This window comes from Asparagus officinalis, chromosome 4, assembly GCF_001876935.1.
Source record: "Asparagus officinalis chromosome 4, Aspof.V1, whole genome shotgun sequence".
In the NCBI taxonomy this organism is placed as follows: domain Eukaryota; kingdom Viridiplantae; phylum Streptophyta; class Magnoliopsida; order Asparagales; family Asparagaceae; genus Asparagus; species Asparagus officinalis.
Window position 1 is genome coordinate 68,863,733 of NC_033797.1, and position 18,219 is coordinate 68,881,951.

Below are 18,219 nucleotides of genomic sequence, written 5' to 3' on the forward strand. Positions count from 1 at the left end.
CTGGGCTTATCGCACCACCATACGCACACCTACGGGAGCTACCCCATATTCATTGGTTTATGGATGTGAAGCTGTGCTACCATTGGAGATTCAAATCACATCCCTTCGGATCTCTCTCGCAACCGAGATGACTACGGAAGAACAACATCAAAAACGTCTCGAAGAACTCGAGAGGTTGGATGAAAAGCGCTTGGAAGCCCAACAACAAATTGAGTTTTATCAAGCTCGAATATCTAGGGCCTTCAACAAAAGAGTCCGACAGAGAAGCTTCAAAGAAGGAGATCTGGTCCTCGCTGCTCGCCGACCGATAATCCTAACCTCCAAGAAGAAAGGTAAATTTGAACCCAAATAGGAAGGGCCGTTTGTGATAGACACAGTCTACTCAAACAGCGCATATCGCCTGATTACTCAAGAAGGCACCAGGTAATTAATGCCAATAAATGGGAAGTTCCTAAAAAAGTACTATCCATAGTACATTCAGGATAACTCATTTGCCAGGAAGTTCCTTGAAGAATATTACAGTTAATATTTTAGAGGATAACCCAAAATCTTTCTTTTACCACCAAAATCCCTCACTGATCAATTTCAATTGACAGTGAGTCCATCAAAAATGTCTTTCTGGCCCTCTTGACTCTTTCCATGAACAAGAGGTCCACCTTCAATTCGGAGTCCCCTTTCGATAAACGAAAGAACTCTATTCTTTTTTTCTTTGATTAAGTCTTCTCATGGTTGTAACCAAAGTTGAAATTCCATTTCGATAAATAAAAAACTCATCTTTAGATAACCAATCCTATAAAAGGTAGGTTTATCTAGATTTTCCAGATTCTCGGAGTGGAGATCCCACTTCTAGTTTCTTTTGTGCTGGAAATAGAATATAAAATTCTTCCTTTCCAGAATCAAGGAATAGAATATAAAATTCTTCCTTCCTTGTATTCGGGTTCACCTTCACCCTAAAAGAAGACCGGGAAATAGAATATAAAATTCTTCCTTTCCCGCACTGATCTTTTCTAAAATTTGTCAATATAAGGATTCATCCTAGGAAGTTTATCCCGAATCCTAAGCAGGGATAAGTCTGCGCCTAACACGCGCTGCCGGTTTAGTCTTTTTCCGATTTTATCCTGAATCCTAAGAAAGGATATGTCGACATCTAACACATGTTCGCCGGTTTAGTCTTTCTCCGTAGAAAAAGACACCAGAGTTCGATTCTGGGGTATTTTATCTCGAAGCCTAAGTAGGGATAAGTCAGCATCTAATACACGTTGCTGGGTAGCCTATTCCCATAACAATGGCGAAGTCTATGTATTCGAAGTCATAGCAACAAGTCTCAGAGGATTCAATCTCTTAGCGCAACGTTACATGCGGAACGGACTTAAAGCAATCCGCATGTAAGCCCGAGTCAAACGATAATCGGTAAGAGCACGTCAAATCCATTGAAAGCTGGGGGTTAGCCAAAAACCCTAAAGTCAACGCCTAACACGCGTCGCCGGGTAGTCTATTCCCGTGAGAAAGACGAAGTCTACGTATTCAATATCGTAGCACTAAGAGCGTTAACTCTCTTAGCACAACATCACATGCGGAACAGATTTAGATAATCCGCATGCTAGCCCGACTGAAACGGTAGTTGGTAAAGGCTCATCAAACCCGTTGATGGCTGAGGGTTTGCCAAAAATCCTATAAATACAGGAGTCACTGACGCATCAGCTTCATTAGTTGGTCTCGTGACTTGAGCATCCAACGACATTCGAAACCCTAGGGTCAACGCCGGTCAACGCGTAACCCTAGGTCAACGCCGATCAATGCGTTGCAACGAAAGAATTAATACTCCGAAAAGTATACGAGTATAAACTGCTTCTTAATACTCCGAAAAGTATACGAGTATAAACTGCTTCTTAATACTCCGAAAAGTATACGAGTATAAACTGCTTCTTAATACTCCAATAAGGTATAAGAGTATAAACTATTCCCTATATTTTTGGTTGAGAAGTTCCTGGAGTATATTTTTCCTAAAAATATTCTTAAGGATAACTCAACAACACCACGCCGGACAACGCGTCGCAAATGAGAACTCAACGCCAACAATCGATGGTTAGTTCTATGTTGAACCAACAAACACGAGCTAAAGATCAAAAAAATTAGGAACCGACTTCAAATTCGAAATTCCGACAACGGTCAGACAATAAATGCAGCACCGGAAACCTTACAGACATTCGACAAAGCACCGAATAGCCTGAAGAATTGAAGGAATCAAGAACGGAAGTCATTCCAAGGTCCCATTACACCGACTGAAGGTGGGGACAATCATATCCAAAGTATTCCAGACTCTTCTATAAAAGAACGAGACTGAAATACTCACAAACCGACGAACCATCGGGCGACATATCCAAACACGAGCATCAGTCCACAACGCCAAAGCCAAGTGACACGCAATGAAGCGGATTAACGAGGCAACGAGGCTAACGAACCGCACGCAAACAATGGAATACATCCATTCACATGCGGAATGAAGCTAACAGTTCGGTGAGTCAACGAGTCATCCAACCATAGGACGGATTTGAACTCAAACACCGAGGCGAATTTACTACCAAATCAGGATTCAGATCAACAAATCAGAGTCCAAATCAACCACGAGACCGAAAAAATGGCAAAAACCACAACACCTAGGGGACTCGGCCAAAACCGAGCCACCTCTAGGTGGCTCGGCGGTGGCCTAGCCACCTATAGGTGGCCGGCCAGATCTGTGCCCGGGCACAGATCTGAGAGCCTATAAATAGGCCCTTGAGTGTTCATTTTGAGAGGTTGGAACTTTTGGAGGCGAAGCTCTGCCGGATTCAAGACTCAGAACTTAGAAAGATTGAAGCTTTGGGACTTTAAGGACTTGCTCTTCCAGATCCGGTGCTCGGCGACCGTCAACGCCAAATAAGACAAGAGTTCGAGAGGAACTGGATCTCAGATCTACATAGTCATCCTCCGGATCAAAGCTTGGCCTTTGATCCCGAGATCTAAAGGCTACTATTTCCTTGGCGAAATAGTACCCTCGGCTATTATTTCCTTGGCGAAATAATACCGTCATACTGCGTAGATCCGACTAGATCTAGATCGCGCGGTGGTCCACGGATTTACCCCAGCGTAGGCAAAGAACCCACAAAAGCGAGAGACCGCAAAACAGGATCTCGTGATTCGTTCGACAAACAAGGAAAGTTGTAATTTTTATTTCTTTGATTTTGTTGTAACCATATCTTATAAAAAGACCGGATCTTTTGTAATCGATAAACAGTTACTTGAGAGAACAATGAAATCAATAAAGAACACGATTTTCCCCGCGAACAGCCTTCTCAATTGGTCCTTTGAATAAACTCAACTTCCTGATGCTTTCAAGCATCAGGTCAACAGTGTGTGCTGCACAACTAGTCCAAAAAAATCCTCGGCCTCGCCCTATATAAAAGCTCCTTCGCGGCCATATTTGCAGCTGCATTATCCGTGACAACCTGAATGACTTTATCAGCTCCAATCTGCTCAATAGCCGTATTAACCCACTCAAATATATATTGTCCTGTATGTGCTTCCTCTTTGGTTTCAATCGACTTATGAAAAGTTATCCCCAATCTGCAGTGGATGCAAAGATTCATTACCGACCGCATCTTTCTATCCGACCAAGCATCAGTCATAATGGAACATCAAGTCTTGCCCCACTCCTCCTCATGCGTCTTTAAGGAGACTTTTGTTCTCTCAACAGCTCTTCGCAATAAGGGCTCCCTCAACATGTACATGCTGGGAGGCCTGTAGCACGGTCCATAGTCTCCAATAGCCATGCATGCCTTCATAAAAGAATCCGTGGAGATGACATGAAAGGGGATGACATTTTCATATGTCCAAGTAGCCAACTGATCATGCACCCAATCTCTCTTCTCCTTCAGGAAAGAATCCTTCTCTCCTGTCTGCTTCATTTTCCCTTTCAACCTTTTCGCTAGCTCTGGATCACTAGCGGTGTAAGCGTCCATCGGCCCAACAGTAGGCTCTCTAGACCTCTTTGAAGATTCATCGCATGTGGAAGGAGAGATGATTTCATCTTCATCTTTTTCTTCATCACACGGCCTCGTCGTATGAAGTTCTTCTTCTAAGTCTATAGTGTGCCTCTCCTTAGCTTGCTTCTTCTTCGAATTAGCATCGATGACTTCTTTCACCATATGCTTATCTTTTTCACTAATCTTCAAACACAGTTTGGTGCCCCCCTCAAACCTGCGAGATGCGTCTTAAATCGATGGATCCCCGCATTCACCTTGTGCCCACATAGTCGGCATTGCACAATATTCAAATTTTTTGGGTCCGGACAAAATCCAAACTCCCAACCAATATCTCCTGAGTTCCTTCTATCTTTCACGGGGGCTACGGGGATAGTGGTGGAACCCGTAGACTCCTTCGCTGGAACACCCGACATTCTGCAATAAATGAACAAACAAATCATTCATATACATAAGATCAAATCATGATAAAGGGATAAACTAAAGTATTATTACATTGTATAATAAAAAAAAGAGACTGATTTCAGTATCATTTAATTCTACAGTTAGTACAGTGAAATACACTAGGACACAAATAAATAATTTCCTAAATAAAACAAGTATCATTTAATTCTACAGTAAAATACACCGTTGTTTAATGTCTGTTCTAATTTCTAAAAACACCAAAACCATATTAATGTTAAGTTGTTAACCTTTAAACCAAAAAACTTGAAATCAAAGGTCATCACTCATCACTGAAGTCTGAAATAGTAAAATAATAAATAAAATAAGCAAATAACATTAAATCCTTTACCTTGTTACAGGGATGAAGCAGACTCACAACGGCTTCGAGAATCGAGAGGCTTCGACGAGGAACAGATCGTAGGTTGAAGACGAGCTCGGAGGTTGAAGACGAAGCTCGGAGGTTGAAGACGAAGCTCCGACGAGTTCGAAGACGAGGTTGAAGCTCGGAGGTTGAAGACGAAGCTCCGACGAGTTCGAAGATGAGGTTGAAGCTCGGAGGTTGAAGACGAAGCTTCGAACTCCTGTCAGCGACGAGGTTGAAGCTCGGATGTTGAAGATCGAAGACGAGGTTGAAGACGAGTTCGAGCTTCGACGAAGACAGTTCGACGAGGTTGAAGACGAGTTCGATTTTTGGAAATTTCTTGCGGCGTCGGGTGAGTGAGAAATGGGAATTAGGGTTTTTGAGTTTTGGGTTTTGGTTTTTGGGTTTGGGTATTGGATATGGGGCTTTTTTTTCTTTTAAATGTGGGGCGGGCCGCTTAAGCGGCCTGCTTAGCTTTGGGCGGCCGCCTAGGCGCTCCCAGCGCCCGAAGGTGGCTACCCAAACTCCACGCTGGGGGCACCACCTCCGCCTAGGCGACCGCCCATGGCGTTTTTTAAAACACTGATGGCCACGTATAAATCACGTGCATTATACTAGTTTGATGGAAAATGACACATTCCCATAAGAGTAACTTTTAATTAAAATTCCTTGAATTTTGAGGGATTTTCTATTGGGCTGCCGCATCAGCTTTTATGTAATCATCACCGGAATACATTTTGAAAATAAATTTGTTTTGTTTTATCCAGGTGAAGTTAAGAAATAAAGTGCTGAGTAGTTTATAATAGAAAAGATTAATATGAATCTTTATCAAGAGGCAACATTGAGATTCACACACCTACAAACTGATATCTAAGCTATATGAGTATCCAACCTATATGAATCACGCTACGTTCAGTTCAAAGTAATCTCGAGCTTAAAACCAATTTTTTGCTCAAACTGGTAATTTACAAATGAAGCATAAACATAAATAAATCATAATCAGGGGCACTTCTCCCTTGAATTAGTTAAATCCATTTTGTATTAAAACACAACCAAATATCCTTTACAAATGGCATAAATGAAAGTATCATACTACAGTAGCAAATGATCCATATATCAGTCAAGTAAGAAGACGAGGGTTTCATAAATAATCAGCAGTATTTAGTATACAAACTGCATCTCATGAAGTCTGCATTACTTTTACTGTTACAAATATGCACTTACAATCCAGGTCTCTATCGATTCATAGAGGAAAGATATTACACTAGCTATAACTGAAACATTATAAATTAAATGATGCACAAGGACTTATTTCACTAGACACAAATCATATCAAATAATTCAGCTTATTTTTACACTATCTATGTAAAAGATCTCCCATTGTAGAACATCCATATAACCTTTTACTTGTAAAGATTCGCAATCTGTTCTTTGTAACGCTCAGCAACCTTGTCTCTTCTTATTTTCATGGTTGGAGTCATCAGACCATTATCAATCTGCCATCAAAGAATAAGATTGAAATGAATGCTAAGTTGGATAATGTGTAAGTAGCGAGGGGGGAAAATTTAAATGCAGGGACATTAAGAACTTCACTGTGAATGGTTCATCTACTATCAATACTGGTCCAATTTGAAACGAGCAATCTGACGTCCTGCAGTAAGAAGAGAGCATTGGGTAAGATGCTAGGGGTGGTTTTAGTTGAAGACTTACAAGCTAATGATCCTCAAAATTATCCAGGAAGATATGTTGATACTCAATCGCAAAAGTAGAAATCTGAAATTATGAGAAATTTATAAGGAACATATATATAACATCGTCATAGTGCAGTTCAAGTCAAGAATATTAGTTGAAATTATGAGCAATTAAACAAAATACATAAGAAGCATCTTTACCATCTTCTTAATTCATCATACAACAGACCCAATATCTTCTCTTTACTGAGCTCAGCAGCATCACCATTCAGATTTGACAACTTTTTTGCCAAGGCTACAACTTCATCCTGGTTTGGCAAAATTAGAGCACCAAGACGACGTTGATCCTATAAAATTATGCACAGTTAGACGTCATGTTCTAAGAATCAGAAAAGTGATTCTTTATAAGTTCAATATCCCAAGCAGTAGGTGAACTGATCGATGAATAGAAAATATTTCAAGCAAAAAGTGAAAAAAATTGAACACATACCAACTAACAAAAAAGCAAAAATGATGTACAGAAGACAGGAAAAATATCATGTAAAAATAAAAACATAATATTTGATAAGATATAACATTATAGAGGGGGAGACACGCAGGTACATGTCTTATACTAGGTAATTTTCTTTGAAGTCCACATTTCCGTTCGCTTCTTAGTGTTTTTCCTCGTATACTTTAGGAAGCGGATCCTAGAGAAAACTATCGACCGATTAAAGACAGCTAGAAGAGGGAATACAAAAGACAAGCACAAATTGAATAACTAAAGCCAAACATGTAGAAGAGAAGAGCAGAAGATTTGGCTACATAAATTTTCCTGTGAAGGAGGTTCCTTGATGCCCGTATGTATTTATGTATTTAAGGATCTTTTTAACTTACTAGGAAGTTTATAGGGGAAAATTATGTATCAAACAATTGACTCTGAAAAAATGCTCATAAAAAATCATGTGAGGATCTCAAAGAAAACTTAAAATGGAGACAGCGATGAAGAAACTTATTAAAAATGGTACAAAATGTAATGTAGTAATAAAGAAATAACAACTAGGTTACCGTCCATCAAGCTTTGAACAGTATTAAGGGAATCAAGATAAGAAAATAGTAGTCTATGGAAACAAAAATACGGGAATTTCCATTTCTTTCGCTAGTACTAATGGATAAGGGAGACATATGTGGATTGGTACAAGAAAATAGTAGTCTATGGAAACAGACTTTTACATTCTAACATTCTCTGATCAATATATGCAACAACAGTACAATCAATGAAAGAAAGAATGATATGGAAAGAGAGATCATTTCATGACCCAAATTACTATACTCGCAGCTCATCTCATGTGCCAAGACCCTTAACAAATTCCCTTTAATAGGGAAGAACAGATGAAGAGGGAAGAGGATAGTGCTTTCTAAATCACATTTATCTTGAAAATACAAAACAAATAACAAAGCTCAAAGGATATTCATGGATTATTTTAGAATTAGAAATAAGAAGCATTCAAACTTTAGATCAAGCATTTGGTCTGATTGTCATATAATATTTGTTTGTGTTTTACTTCCCCTTACCTGACCAATGACCATAATTTGTTGGATCAAATTGCTCCTCATGGCAGCTTCCTCAAGTTCTGATGGTTCCACATTCTCACCTAAAAGATTCAAATAAAAACGAGTAAACTTAAATATGCTGATAAAACCGAGAAAAAAGGAAAGATAAATTAACACAGCATATTCATGATCAAAAGCAATTTACCACCTCACAAAATATTATTTTTCTTGACATGAAAAGCAACAATAAAAGCCAGCAATATTTGTTTCAAGTTATCAACAAATTGGATACCTATCAGTGAGATGTGAATTCTGCAACTGCAAGTATACACACACAGCATACCTTCCCTAAGCACAACTGTAGCACATAACTATTAACTGTTTACCATTACAACATTTCCACACTAACAATAACAATAATAGCAAAGCCTTTAACCCATACTTTTAGCGTTGGCTACATGAGTCCTACTCTTATTGCCCAGTTCTGTCGAAGGAACAAAAGTAGTTACGAAGTGTTTTTCAAAGAAAGCAATGTAGTTTTCAACAAAATTTGGATACCTATCAGTGAGATGTGAAATTTGCAGCTGCAAGTACACATACACAGTATACCTTCCCTAAGCACAAGTGCAGCACATCAACTATTAACTATATACCATTACATTATTTCCACACTAACAATAACAATAATAACAAAGCCTTTAACCCATACTTTTAGTGTTGGCTACATGAATCCTGCTCTTACTGCCCAGTTCTGTCGAAGGAACAAGCGTAGTTGAGATGTGTTTTTCAAAGAAATCAATGTACTTTATATGTGTTATTTATTCTATCCATATCCATAAATTTTGTTGTAACAGGTTTGAATATACAAAAAAAAATTCACTTGGGTTTTTCCTATACAACATTCCACTCATGCTCTCATAATTCTTATCCCTAAATCTTTCTAGATTTCCTTCCTAGCACATGTAAGTCTTACTATGCTCATTTTACGGGAGTAATGAACCATGTCCTATGTTAAGATAATAATATTGGTTCGTCCAACTGTTCTTATTATTTTGATTTCAAGGGAATAATTCAGCCATTCCTATAGATCTTCACATGTGAGCATGATGCTTAAGTAAAATAATTATTCTTCAAGATTTCCCATTGTGATGAATAAATAGAAATAGTAGAATATTACACAATAACTGCTAAGTAAATGTAGATAAAATCTGTAATTTTTAAACAAAATTAGTAACTTAGGTATACCGGTGATAAGAACTATTGTGTCTTTGGCACGTCCTTCCAGAACAAGCATTCCACCACATTCACGATCCCGTCCTGTAGAATGTTTGGGAGCAATCCAACCAATATCACCAGTATTGAACCAGCCCTCTCTATCAACAGCTTCTCTTGTAGCTGATGGGTTCTATTTAAAATAAAACATTTAAGGGGAAGAAACATAGTAACATCAAACTTCATAAAATTTTTACCAATATTAGGTTTCACTATAGGTTTCAGTTTTAAAGTAGAAACAGATATCCCTCAAACATCGTAACTTTGGGTTTCAAAAATCTATTAAATTCTTCAAAGAATGATGCAGTCACTAAATGTTCACACGCAAGATATTAGTGAAGGCTACTGACTACTCCATCAACTGTGTGGACCACTTTTAAGAGTTCAAACTTTCTTGTCTATATTCAGGCATTCACACATTCACATCCATGTCGCCTGATTTAACAGACCAGTCACTTGAGTTTTTAGATAATTATTTACTTTTTATGAATAAAACAGTTCATGTCAACTTATGAGCAGCCAAAATACAAATCACTGGCACAGCGGTAAAGCGCGAGGTGGCGGTGTCAGATAATAGGAGATTCCAACTTTAAGATCAGGTCAATGATGTTAGAATCTAAAATTGAGCATTCAGGGATCTTTCCGACAATTTCTAAAAGAAACTTTATTCGGACATAACTGCTTAAATAAAAAAGAACAATATTCGTTATTTTACATCCAACTAACAGAATAGGCAGTCGTATCTGCAACTTCTCGCATGTTGCCCGACAATGATGAGGTCATCAAATAAACTAAAGTCTGAACTTTTGTTTCATTATTAGCAAGAACCGAGTGACAAAGATACTGCTACCACCTTCAAATTCTAAAACCAATACAAATCTATTGAAGCTCATCGACAAATCATAGTACCAATTCCTAACATTTTCTTACACTTTGCTATTACACACTCGAGGATTTTTTTACATTATTTTATTAATCCTGAACTCCTCAAAATCTTGCTAAAAACCTAAGAATGATAAATATATATACAGCCATAACATATGAAAGAAAATAATTTTCTTCTAGCTGATTTCCCCCGTGGGTAGCAAAGCATGTTTATTTTTGGAATAAGTTTACAATATGGAATGTAGGACAATGTTGCGTGAGTAGACATAGGAAAATTTGTATAGTTTCCAAATGTATTATGAGTTGAGATCTTGAGGTTGCCAGATGGAAGAGAACTTGACATGTCATAAATTGATATTCTTCCAGTATAGTAGTAAATAAATGTGTGCAGAGCCAGAAGAAATATCCTTCATCTAGGAATTACAGAGAAGGGCAATGGAATTCTGATTTACAAGGTAGTGTTGAGTCAATGGTTCAAACGGTGATGGTCTTAAGACTTGATTCTTAATGGTATACAAACTGAAATTACATGGATTTAACCATTCATTTTTTTTCTACCGGCCGAAAGGCAGAACATACAATTCTTGATACAATCAGTGCATGGATAAAGTAAACGAGTCCAAAAAATTTGTACAAGAGGCAGCAGCATTATTCTTTGACCATGAACTCTGGTCCCTAAAGGATTCACATAAGGATTATGAATAGATATAAACGAACGTACATTGCAAGCATCTCAGGCATGATTTTTACCTTATAATAGCCTTTCATCACCTGTGGTCCCCTGATCTTGACTATGCCTTTTGAACCATCTGGAAGAATCTTACCAGATTCTATATCAACAATCTTAATTTCTGTGTCATTAAGTGGGTGCCCAACCGTACCAAGTACCTTTCAAAAGTGAAAATTCTGTTATAAGAAGTCATGCCATCTGAAGTTCATTGTGCTCGACTGTGGTATAAACGAAAGATGACAGAAAGTGAAGGTTTTAGTTCTCTTTTGAGCACCGACAGCCTAGCAAAAGAGCCAGTAGAAAGGGAGCAGGTTCTCAACTGAGGAGGAAGTCAGTTATTGAAAAACCAATGTCTTAAAATTCAAATTATTTGACCTTATTATGTAATTAACCACAAAGTGAATACAATAGGCATATTTCTACCGGAGTCAGTTTAAAACAGTTGTATTATCTGGAACACTAGATATTGCTAAATCTTACAGGCTCTTTAACCAATACAAAATTTTCAACTGGTTAGTATGTATTTCCTATTTATATCCACCAACATTTTCTGGACTAACTGTCATATTAGTCGATATTGTAATGTGACAAGGGAAGCTTTTATCCCATTGATCTTCTTTAGGAAGAATGACATATGCTTCTGTGCTTAGCCCTGTCGTTTGCAATGTTAAATCTAAGTATATAAATAATAATTACGGGGAAAAAGTGTTTTTTTACATTGCAGTAAGGTCGTCGAGCAGCTACAACAGGAGATGTTTCTGTTAGACCGTAACCATTCTGCACCTTCACGCCAATTGCCTGCAGCAGTTGTAAATAGCCAACAGTAAGATGTGGATGGATCCTTAGAAATCAATGGATATATTGAAGAAACACTAACCTCAAAAAACTTGTCAATAAACATTGGCAGACTTCCACCACCACTAATACCAGCCTGCAACAAAGTTCTGCAATTTATTCAAATAGCAACATTGCTTAAACTATTCATTTTAGCTAGTAAGAAACTTTAGTATAGAAATGAAAAGATTAAATTTCTACTTTGGGGTTGAAGACAATTATCTTGTACCTTTGATATTCCTATGGTAGAGTGAATTTTCTTATAAACTAGCTTCATACCCAAGTTGTGCAATGGCCATAGAATTGCAGCTAATATTCTTCCCCACAACCAGTCAAACAGAAGGAGAATAGCCGATTGTTGATTCTCTTTTCCCGTTAAAACTCTTCCCTACCACACCAAAGTATTTCATCAAGAAGCAAAAAAATGTTAATTCAGTATTTTATCTATGACAAATTCAGTTTTGGGGACACACAGAGAAAATATAGTAATTCACTCTAGGAATTTTAGTGGCAAACCCAAATGAATCTGTTTGAATATGCTTTTAGTTAAGAAAATTAGCTAGAAATCTTATCTTCATCCAGACCTCATACACTCTCTTTGCCTCCATGAATAACAGACTGATCTTGATGAATGCAAGTGCGACAAACTGCTGAACAGCAGAGGCCGAAGAGATCTGCTTTTGAATTGAACTGCAGAGGAGAATAAACTGAATTACAAATGCTGATCAAGGTGTTTATTACCGAGTACGGATTCTGAATGCTGGCTTCAATTTCTGAGAAAAAAACAACAGTTTATAGATGAAATTATGAAACTTTTACCCAACCCTTAAAGAAACATTAATATCCACTGCTCATAGATGAAGCATATAAATGTTTTATTATTGTCATAATTGGTGGAAGAAAAACCAGCAGTTATGTTTGATATGCACTAGTTAAACATCGTCACTTAAATATTCTTCTATGAGATTACAGATTACTACTAGTGAAAAATAAAGGATTAGATCTTATGCATTGTTAATATAATTTCTTGAAATAAATGCATACATTGCCAGAACAAGTGTGCACGTGCAAACACACTGTATCATAAATGAATATTGTAGTTTGCTCAAGATTAATTTCACCAGAAGTGTCATGTTGATACATTTACTTTTGGTGTACTTAACATATTTCTTATTAGTGACTATTCTTCAACTTGCCACCATAATCTTGAAACCTCTTGTCAACTTGTATTAGACTTCAACCAGTCATCTTTAAACTCAAGTAGACATCAATAAATAGTTTCTGTTAGGATTAGGAATTTGAGAGAGTGAAACATCTCCCTCATTAATAACTCTTTATCTGCGCGAGTTTGTGTGTGCACGTATAGATTTGGCTACTTCATATAATTGGAGCCAAATTCATTCCATTTACAAATACTTAACTAGTCATAAGATAGACCCTATACATATTTATCTCCTTGTGAGATAGACTTGGATACTTCCTGAAGGATGAAACCAAATACTTACCCATTCAAATAGGTGTTTGGCTATTCATATATAGATTCACTCTTTTAAGGTTAACTTAAATCATTTAAAGTGCATAAAAAGCAATAATCAAGTTTCTTGAAGTTTTATTGTCCATACATCAAGAAAAAATGGATGGTCAAAATGACAAACTTATTAACAATGCGGAAAGTTTTACTAACAAGAAACTGAACATGATATTGTGCTTTAGGTCTGCACTTGATATTTGATCTTGATCTAAGCACTTAAGATTCATATACACTGATTCTTTCTCTCCCCTTAACATCAGTTTTAAAAAGTTTCAAAATCGAGCTTTTTAAAACTGATGTTAAGAAGGGGAAAAAGAATCAATGTATAAGAATCTTAAAGAGTTTAGATCAAGGTCAAATATCAACTGCAGACCTAAAGCAAAATATCATGTTCAGTTGTCTTATGTTTACTTGATGCATGGGCAAAAGAAACTAAAATGCTTGAATCTTTTAGGCACTTTAACTAATGTAGATCAATGTCAACATAGTGTATCATATGAACTAGAATTCTGATGGAAGGATTTGGCTAGATCCTATCTATAGAATTTGACATTGGATCACTCTAAAAAGGACATATTTGCAACTTAAATGGGATATAGGAAAGATTAGACGTAATCTACGTCATTAATGCTTAAAAAATTCAGAGATTTTTACACTCTCCTACTTGTGTTTTGTGCATCAAGTAATCCTAAGTGGATGGTTTTGAATACTGAGTTTGTTATATATACGGTTTAAAATACTTCAAACCAAATACAAATGAGTTTGCAGGAGTTTAGTACAATTTACATCAAGATAGATGGATAAATCATAGTTTTAGAAACATAACTGTGTTCAACACATGCTCTTGTACCATTTATTTTGTGATGCTGACTCAAAAATCAAATGTCTTTCTGTTTTTAGACTATCAAGTGCCACAGAACATATCTACACTGTAGGTTTTTTTTTATAAATGTGCATGTGTGCGCGTGTGTGTACACAAAATTGGATTTAGTACATGCCCTACATTGATTCTTGATGTAGGTCACGCTCATGTAACAAGAAGCAAGCCTACGAAGTCCCCAAGACAAGGGAACATTCCAGATGAAGAGGAGAGATGAATGACTTATAAAAACAAAATCAATGACCATCACATTAATAATGGAATGCTTTAACCTCTAACAAAGCAGGTTAGGAGAGCAGAAACAGAAACAATGCATGGAATTAGAATTTTACCAAAACTTAGCTATTAGTTATGAGTCTGAATTAATACAAAGTGTACGCTACACAAATAAGCCAAAGATTCATTTCCTTGAAAAAAGAAATGAAATATACTTTCTAGATTCTTGCCTATTCTGTGATTGATGCTGCAGTCTGGAGAGAACTATAATACTATCTATATTTGTGCATCTTAATAACATATGTCTTAAATAAATTCCATAACCTATAAAAAAAACATTGGTAGATGGACAGTACAATATGGTTATCAGCTATTTATTTGTCTCTGCATTGTTCGTGTGAAAACTCAGCAGGCATGGTGATGAAGCAGTTGGAGACAAACTTTCAGATTTAAAATAGACCTGTTACAGATGGAACTCAGTAAAGAAAATTAATCTCATCTTGTTTTTTATAATGGGACATGGATCCCATTTGAAGTGTCAGGCGAGTAAACATCAACCTTTCAAATTATATACAAATATTGCATTGGATAGAACAAACCTGTAGAGTGTTTCATAAACCAGAGGAACAGAAATAAGGTATTGTGGTTGATACCGCTTCAGATCTTCCTACCATAAAGAAAATAATGATGCAAAATAAAAACGCAAGGATCACATAATAATGCACCTGAAAATTCATAGTCGAATTGACGCTTAATATTTAACAGTGTAGTGTATATATTGGCGGTATCACTGATCAAGCAAATGAAAGTATCCGATGAGATTGATGCTTACACAAGATGCTCATAAACAAAAGTAGAAAGCAATGAAATATCTAATATTCAAAGACATAACAAATAGATATGTGTGGTACCTTTAAATTCTTCACATTTGTGTAAACTTGCTCGATACCACAAGTGAATATGAAATACTCACTAGCTCGCTCATATGCATGCCAAGGTGGAAGCATGCTTAGGAACCTGTCTCCAGCTACTGCAGGCACAATGTCCCACAAGTTCTTCACCTATAACAAATATAAATAAATTTGTTCCTAACAGAAAAGCTAAAACAATAGTTGAAGGGAAAAAAGAACTCAGAACAGATAGTAACTTAGATTCAGACTTCTTTTTTTTTAACTAAATAAAGTCCCTTTCTAAAAAAATTAGCTGGATACCATACAATTGAAATCGTGCAATAAAAAATTAGAGATTACAAAAAACTACAGAGCTAAGGCATTCATCACACCTGATGCAAGATATTCCGGTGTGTAAGCATTACACCTTTAGGCGAGCCACTGGTTCCACTTGTATACATAAGCGTTGCTATGTCATCAGGATCAATGATTTCACATGCATAATGTTGACCTACAAGATATTCAACAATTCATGAAAGTACAACTATGGGACATTTAAGATGATAATAGGAAAGACAGTTCTTACAAAATAAAACTGCATTAAATTAGGGTTGCAAGAATATTGTCTCATGCCCGTTTAATCTCAAACTGATACAATTTCTCTTATTTCTGTTCAACTGCATTTCAAGCTCAAATATCATGCAAGAATGCTTCATTTATTGTTGAATATACCAGAATATTTATTAATACATCATTTAAGCTGACAGCCTAATATGCAATGGCTCTTTCTCCATAGAAAGGTTTCCCACATTTATTGTCTAACAGAAGATGAGGTGAAATTGTGGAAAGTACAGAAGACTAAAAGCTTGCAGAGATTGATCCAGATCCCTTCCTAGATCAAGGATCATAATTTTAAATGTATGTCATGGGATGATGGGAGTGAGCCGGGATCACAGACTAATTATTCAACAGGCATACTGTCCTAAAAGAAATAATATGATCCATGCAAAGATGAAGACAAGTAGCATGGCTTCTCAAAGCTCAACCAACTTTATTGAGCTCAAATTCCTTTGTTCAAACTCCATAGTCCTTAATGGATGAAGCCTTACTCAAAGCTGAAAGATGACCTTTCATGATCTTCTCAATTCAGTTTCTTAGATAGTTAATATTGTCATATATGTGGTTATGAGAATGGTAGATGAAGACAAATCAACTTAATTGATAGCTTAGTTACCTCAACATTGGAAAATGTAATCATAAGCAGGAAGAATGGTTGAGGGAGAAACAAATGTTGAATATCGTTTTCCATCTATGCAGAGATTATGGGAAAAAAGAACAGGAAAAGTAACACAATCTCACAAATCTTATGTGGAAAATCTATCATTGTGAGAGGAAAACCAATGGGCCTATTAAACTTTTACAATCTCACAAGTAGCATGGCTTCTCACAATTCAGTTCAACAACTTCTACTTCCCGTCCACGTTAAGCAATACCCAGTTAAAAATTGAAGCTTAAACATGATAATGTAAGCCAAATTCCAATAGATCACTACTTAACTGTAAGCAACCTGTTACATCCTGGCATTACAAGTCTGTAAATTATTGTTTTTATCTTCAGATATCTAGAAGACCAGAAGATCCACGTTTACAAAATTAAAAGTAAATTCCATAATAGACATTTATCATAGTCCAGATGGTTTGCATGGACTACAATCATTTGCTGTCAATATATAAATTTAAAGAAGTTGAGAAGGAACTACAGAATCAAGATATACGACTCTGGTGGGATAAAACTATTGTTTTAGGCCTATTAAACTTCTGAAGACATTTAACTGTTACCTTTGCTGCAAGAGTCATGCAAAGCTTGGCGGCTTTTTCTCCCCAGTTCTATGATTTCCTTATATTCATATAGAGGTATGTTTTTATCATATTTGGGACTGTAAGAATCTTTTAAATGAGATTTTTCACCCCACAGCAAAAGAATTACACGTATATCTGCCCTTTGAAGGAAAGATTTAGCAATCCTATTAAAAACTTCCGGGTTGTCCACAACAAGAGCAACGCTGCAATGAAAAGTATGATAATATATTAGAAAGAAAAAATTCATTAGAGTGATAAAAACGTTTGTCAGTTTCAAGTTTAAGTGGAGATGATGTAACATATTTTTTTTCAAATTAGTTAGTGTCAACATACCAGCATCAGAGAGAATTGATTACCTATAAAAATCGAGCAAAAATATAAATAATATTTTAACCTGGATAAAGAGGGATGGACAGTACACAGTGCAGATAACTTAGGACTAAAATGATATAATTATTTCAAAATAAGTCTCCATTAGGATAAACCAAATATATTTTTCCATATCCAAATATCATGCTAACAACCGATATAGATCATACTTTATTATACAGACAAATGAAGGAGTTAACTGGCAATATCAAATATAAACTTTTTTAAAAAATTCAAAAAGCTTTAAAGCATCAGGCAACAGATTAAAAGGACAGACTAATGCAAAGGACTAAAGGCGTAATATTTTCTCCAATTAGGAATTACTCATCTTGAAATTTTGAGAAGGGTCCATTTTACCCATAAACCCATAAAAAGTGAGGTGATCTATGGAGCTCAACTCAATGTGAGAAGGCTAGAAGAAAATTTTAGTGAGATTATAAAACTCTGTCAACAAAATATCCCTTATGTTGATTTAAGTTCATTATTATGAAGAAAATTATTGACAAGAGACGCTAATAGGAGAACTTCACCACATTGCTTCTGTGCTTTGAGCTTATAAAATCAAGGAGCAGCCCACCCCAATATTCTCCTATACTGCAAAAGACTCTACAATAAAGATGGTAAGATTTTATTTGACAATGAGATTGAATCAATTTTGTTTCGCAATTAAATTGAATGGAATCCTTCATACAGGCCATGAAAATT

General features: G+C 36.3%; 1 protein-coding gene across 1 annotated transcript in view; it reads right to left on the minus strand.

Moving 5' to 3' along the window:
- LOC109838878 (probable acyl-activating enzyme 16, chloroplastic) overlaps positions 5,939 to 18,219 on the minus strand; it is a 36,326-nt gene continuing 24,045 nt past the window's right edge. Inside the window, exons 10-23 of the mRNA XM_020407308.1 lie at positions 17,125 to 17,348; positions 15,679 to 15,797; positions 15,308 to 15,457; positions 14,996 to 15,063; positions 12,354 to 12,459; positions 11,999 to 12,157; positions 11,813 to 11,866; positions 11,653 to 11,733; positions 10,956 to 11,093; positions 9,294 to 9,453; positions 8,070 to 8,149; positions 6,717 to 6,862; positions 6,418 to 6,475; positions 5,939 to 6,320 (exon numbers count right to left, since the gene is read on the minus strand). Of these exons, the coding sequence (XP_020262897.1) occupies positions 6,228 to 6,320; positions 6,418 to 6,475; positions 6,717 to 6,862; positions 8,070 to 8,149; positions 9,294 to 9,453; positions 10,956 to 11,093; positions 11,653 to 11,733; positions 11,813 to 11,866; positions 11,999 to 12,157; positions 12,354 to 12,459; positions 14,996 to 15,063; positions 15,308 to 15,457; positions 15,679 to 15,797; positions 17,125 to 17,348 (1,636 nt within the window). The 3' untranslated portion in view covers positions 5,939 to 6,227. The remainder of the gene's footprint in view (positions 6,321 to 6,417; positions 6,476 to 6,716; positions 6,863 to 8,069; positions 8,150 to 9,293; positions 9,454 to 10,955; positions 11,094 to 11,652; positions 11,734 to 11,812; positions 11,867 to 11,998; positions 12,158 to 12,353; positions 12,460 to 14,995; positions 15,064 to 15,307; positions 15,458 to 15,678; positions 15,798 to 17,124; positions 17,349 to 18,219) is intronic.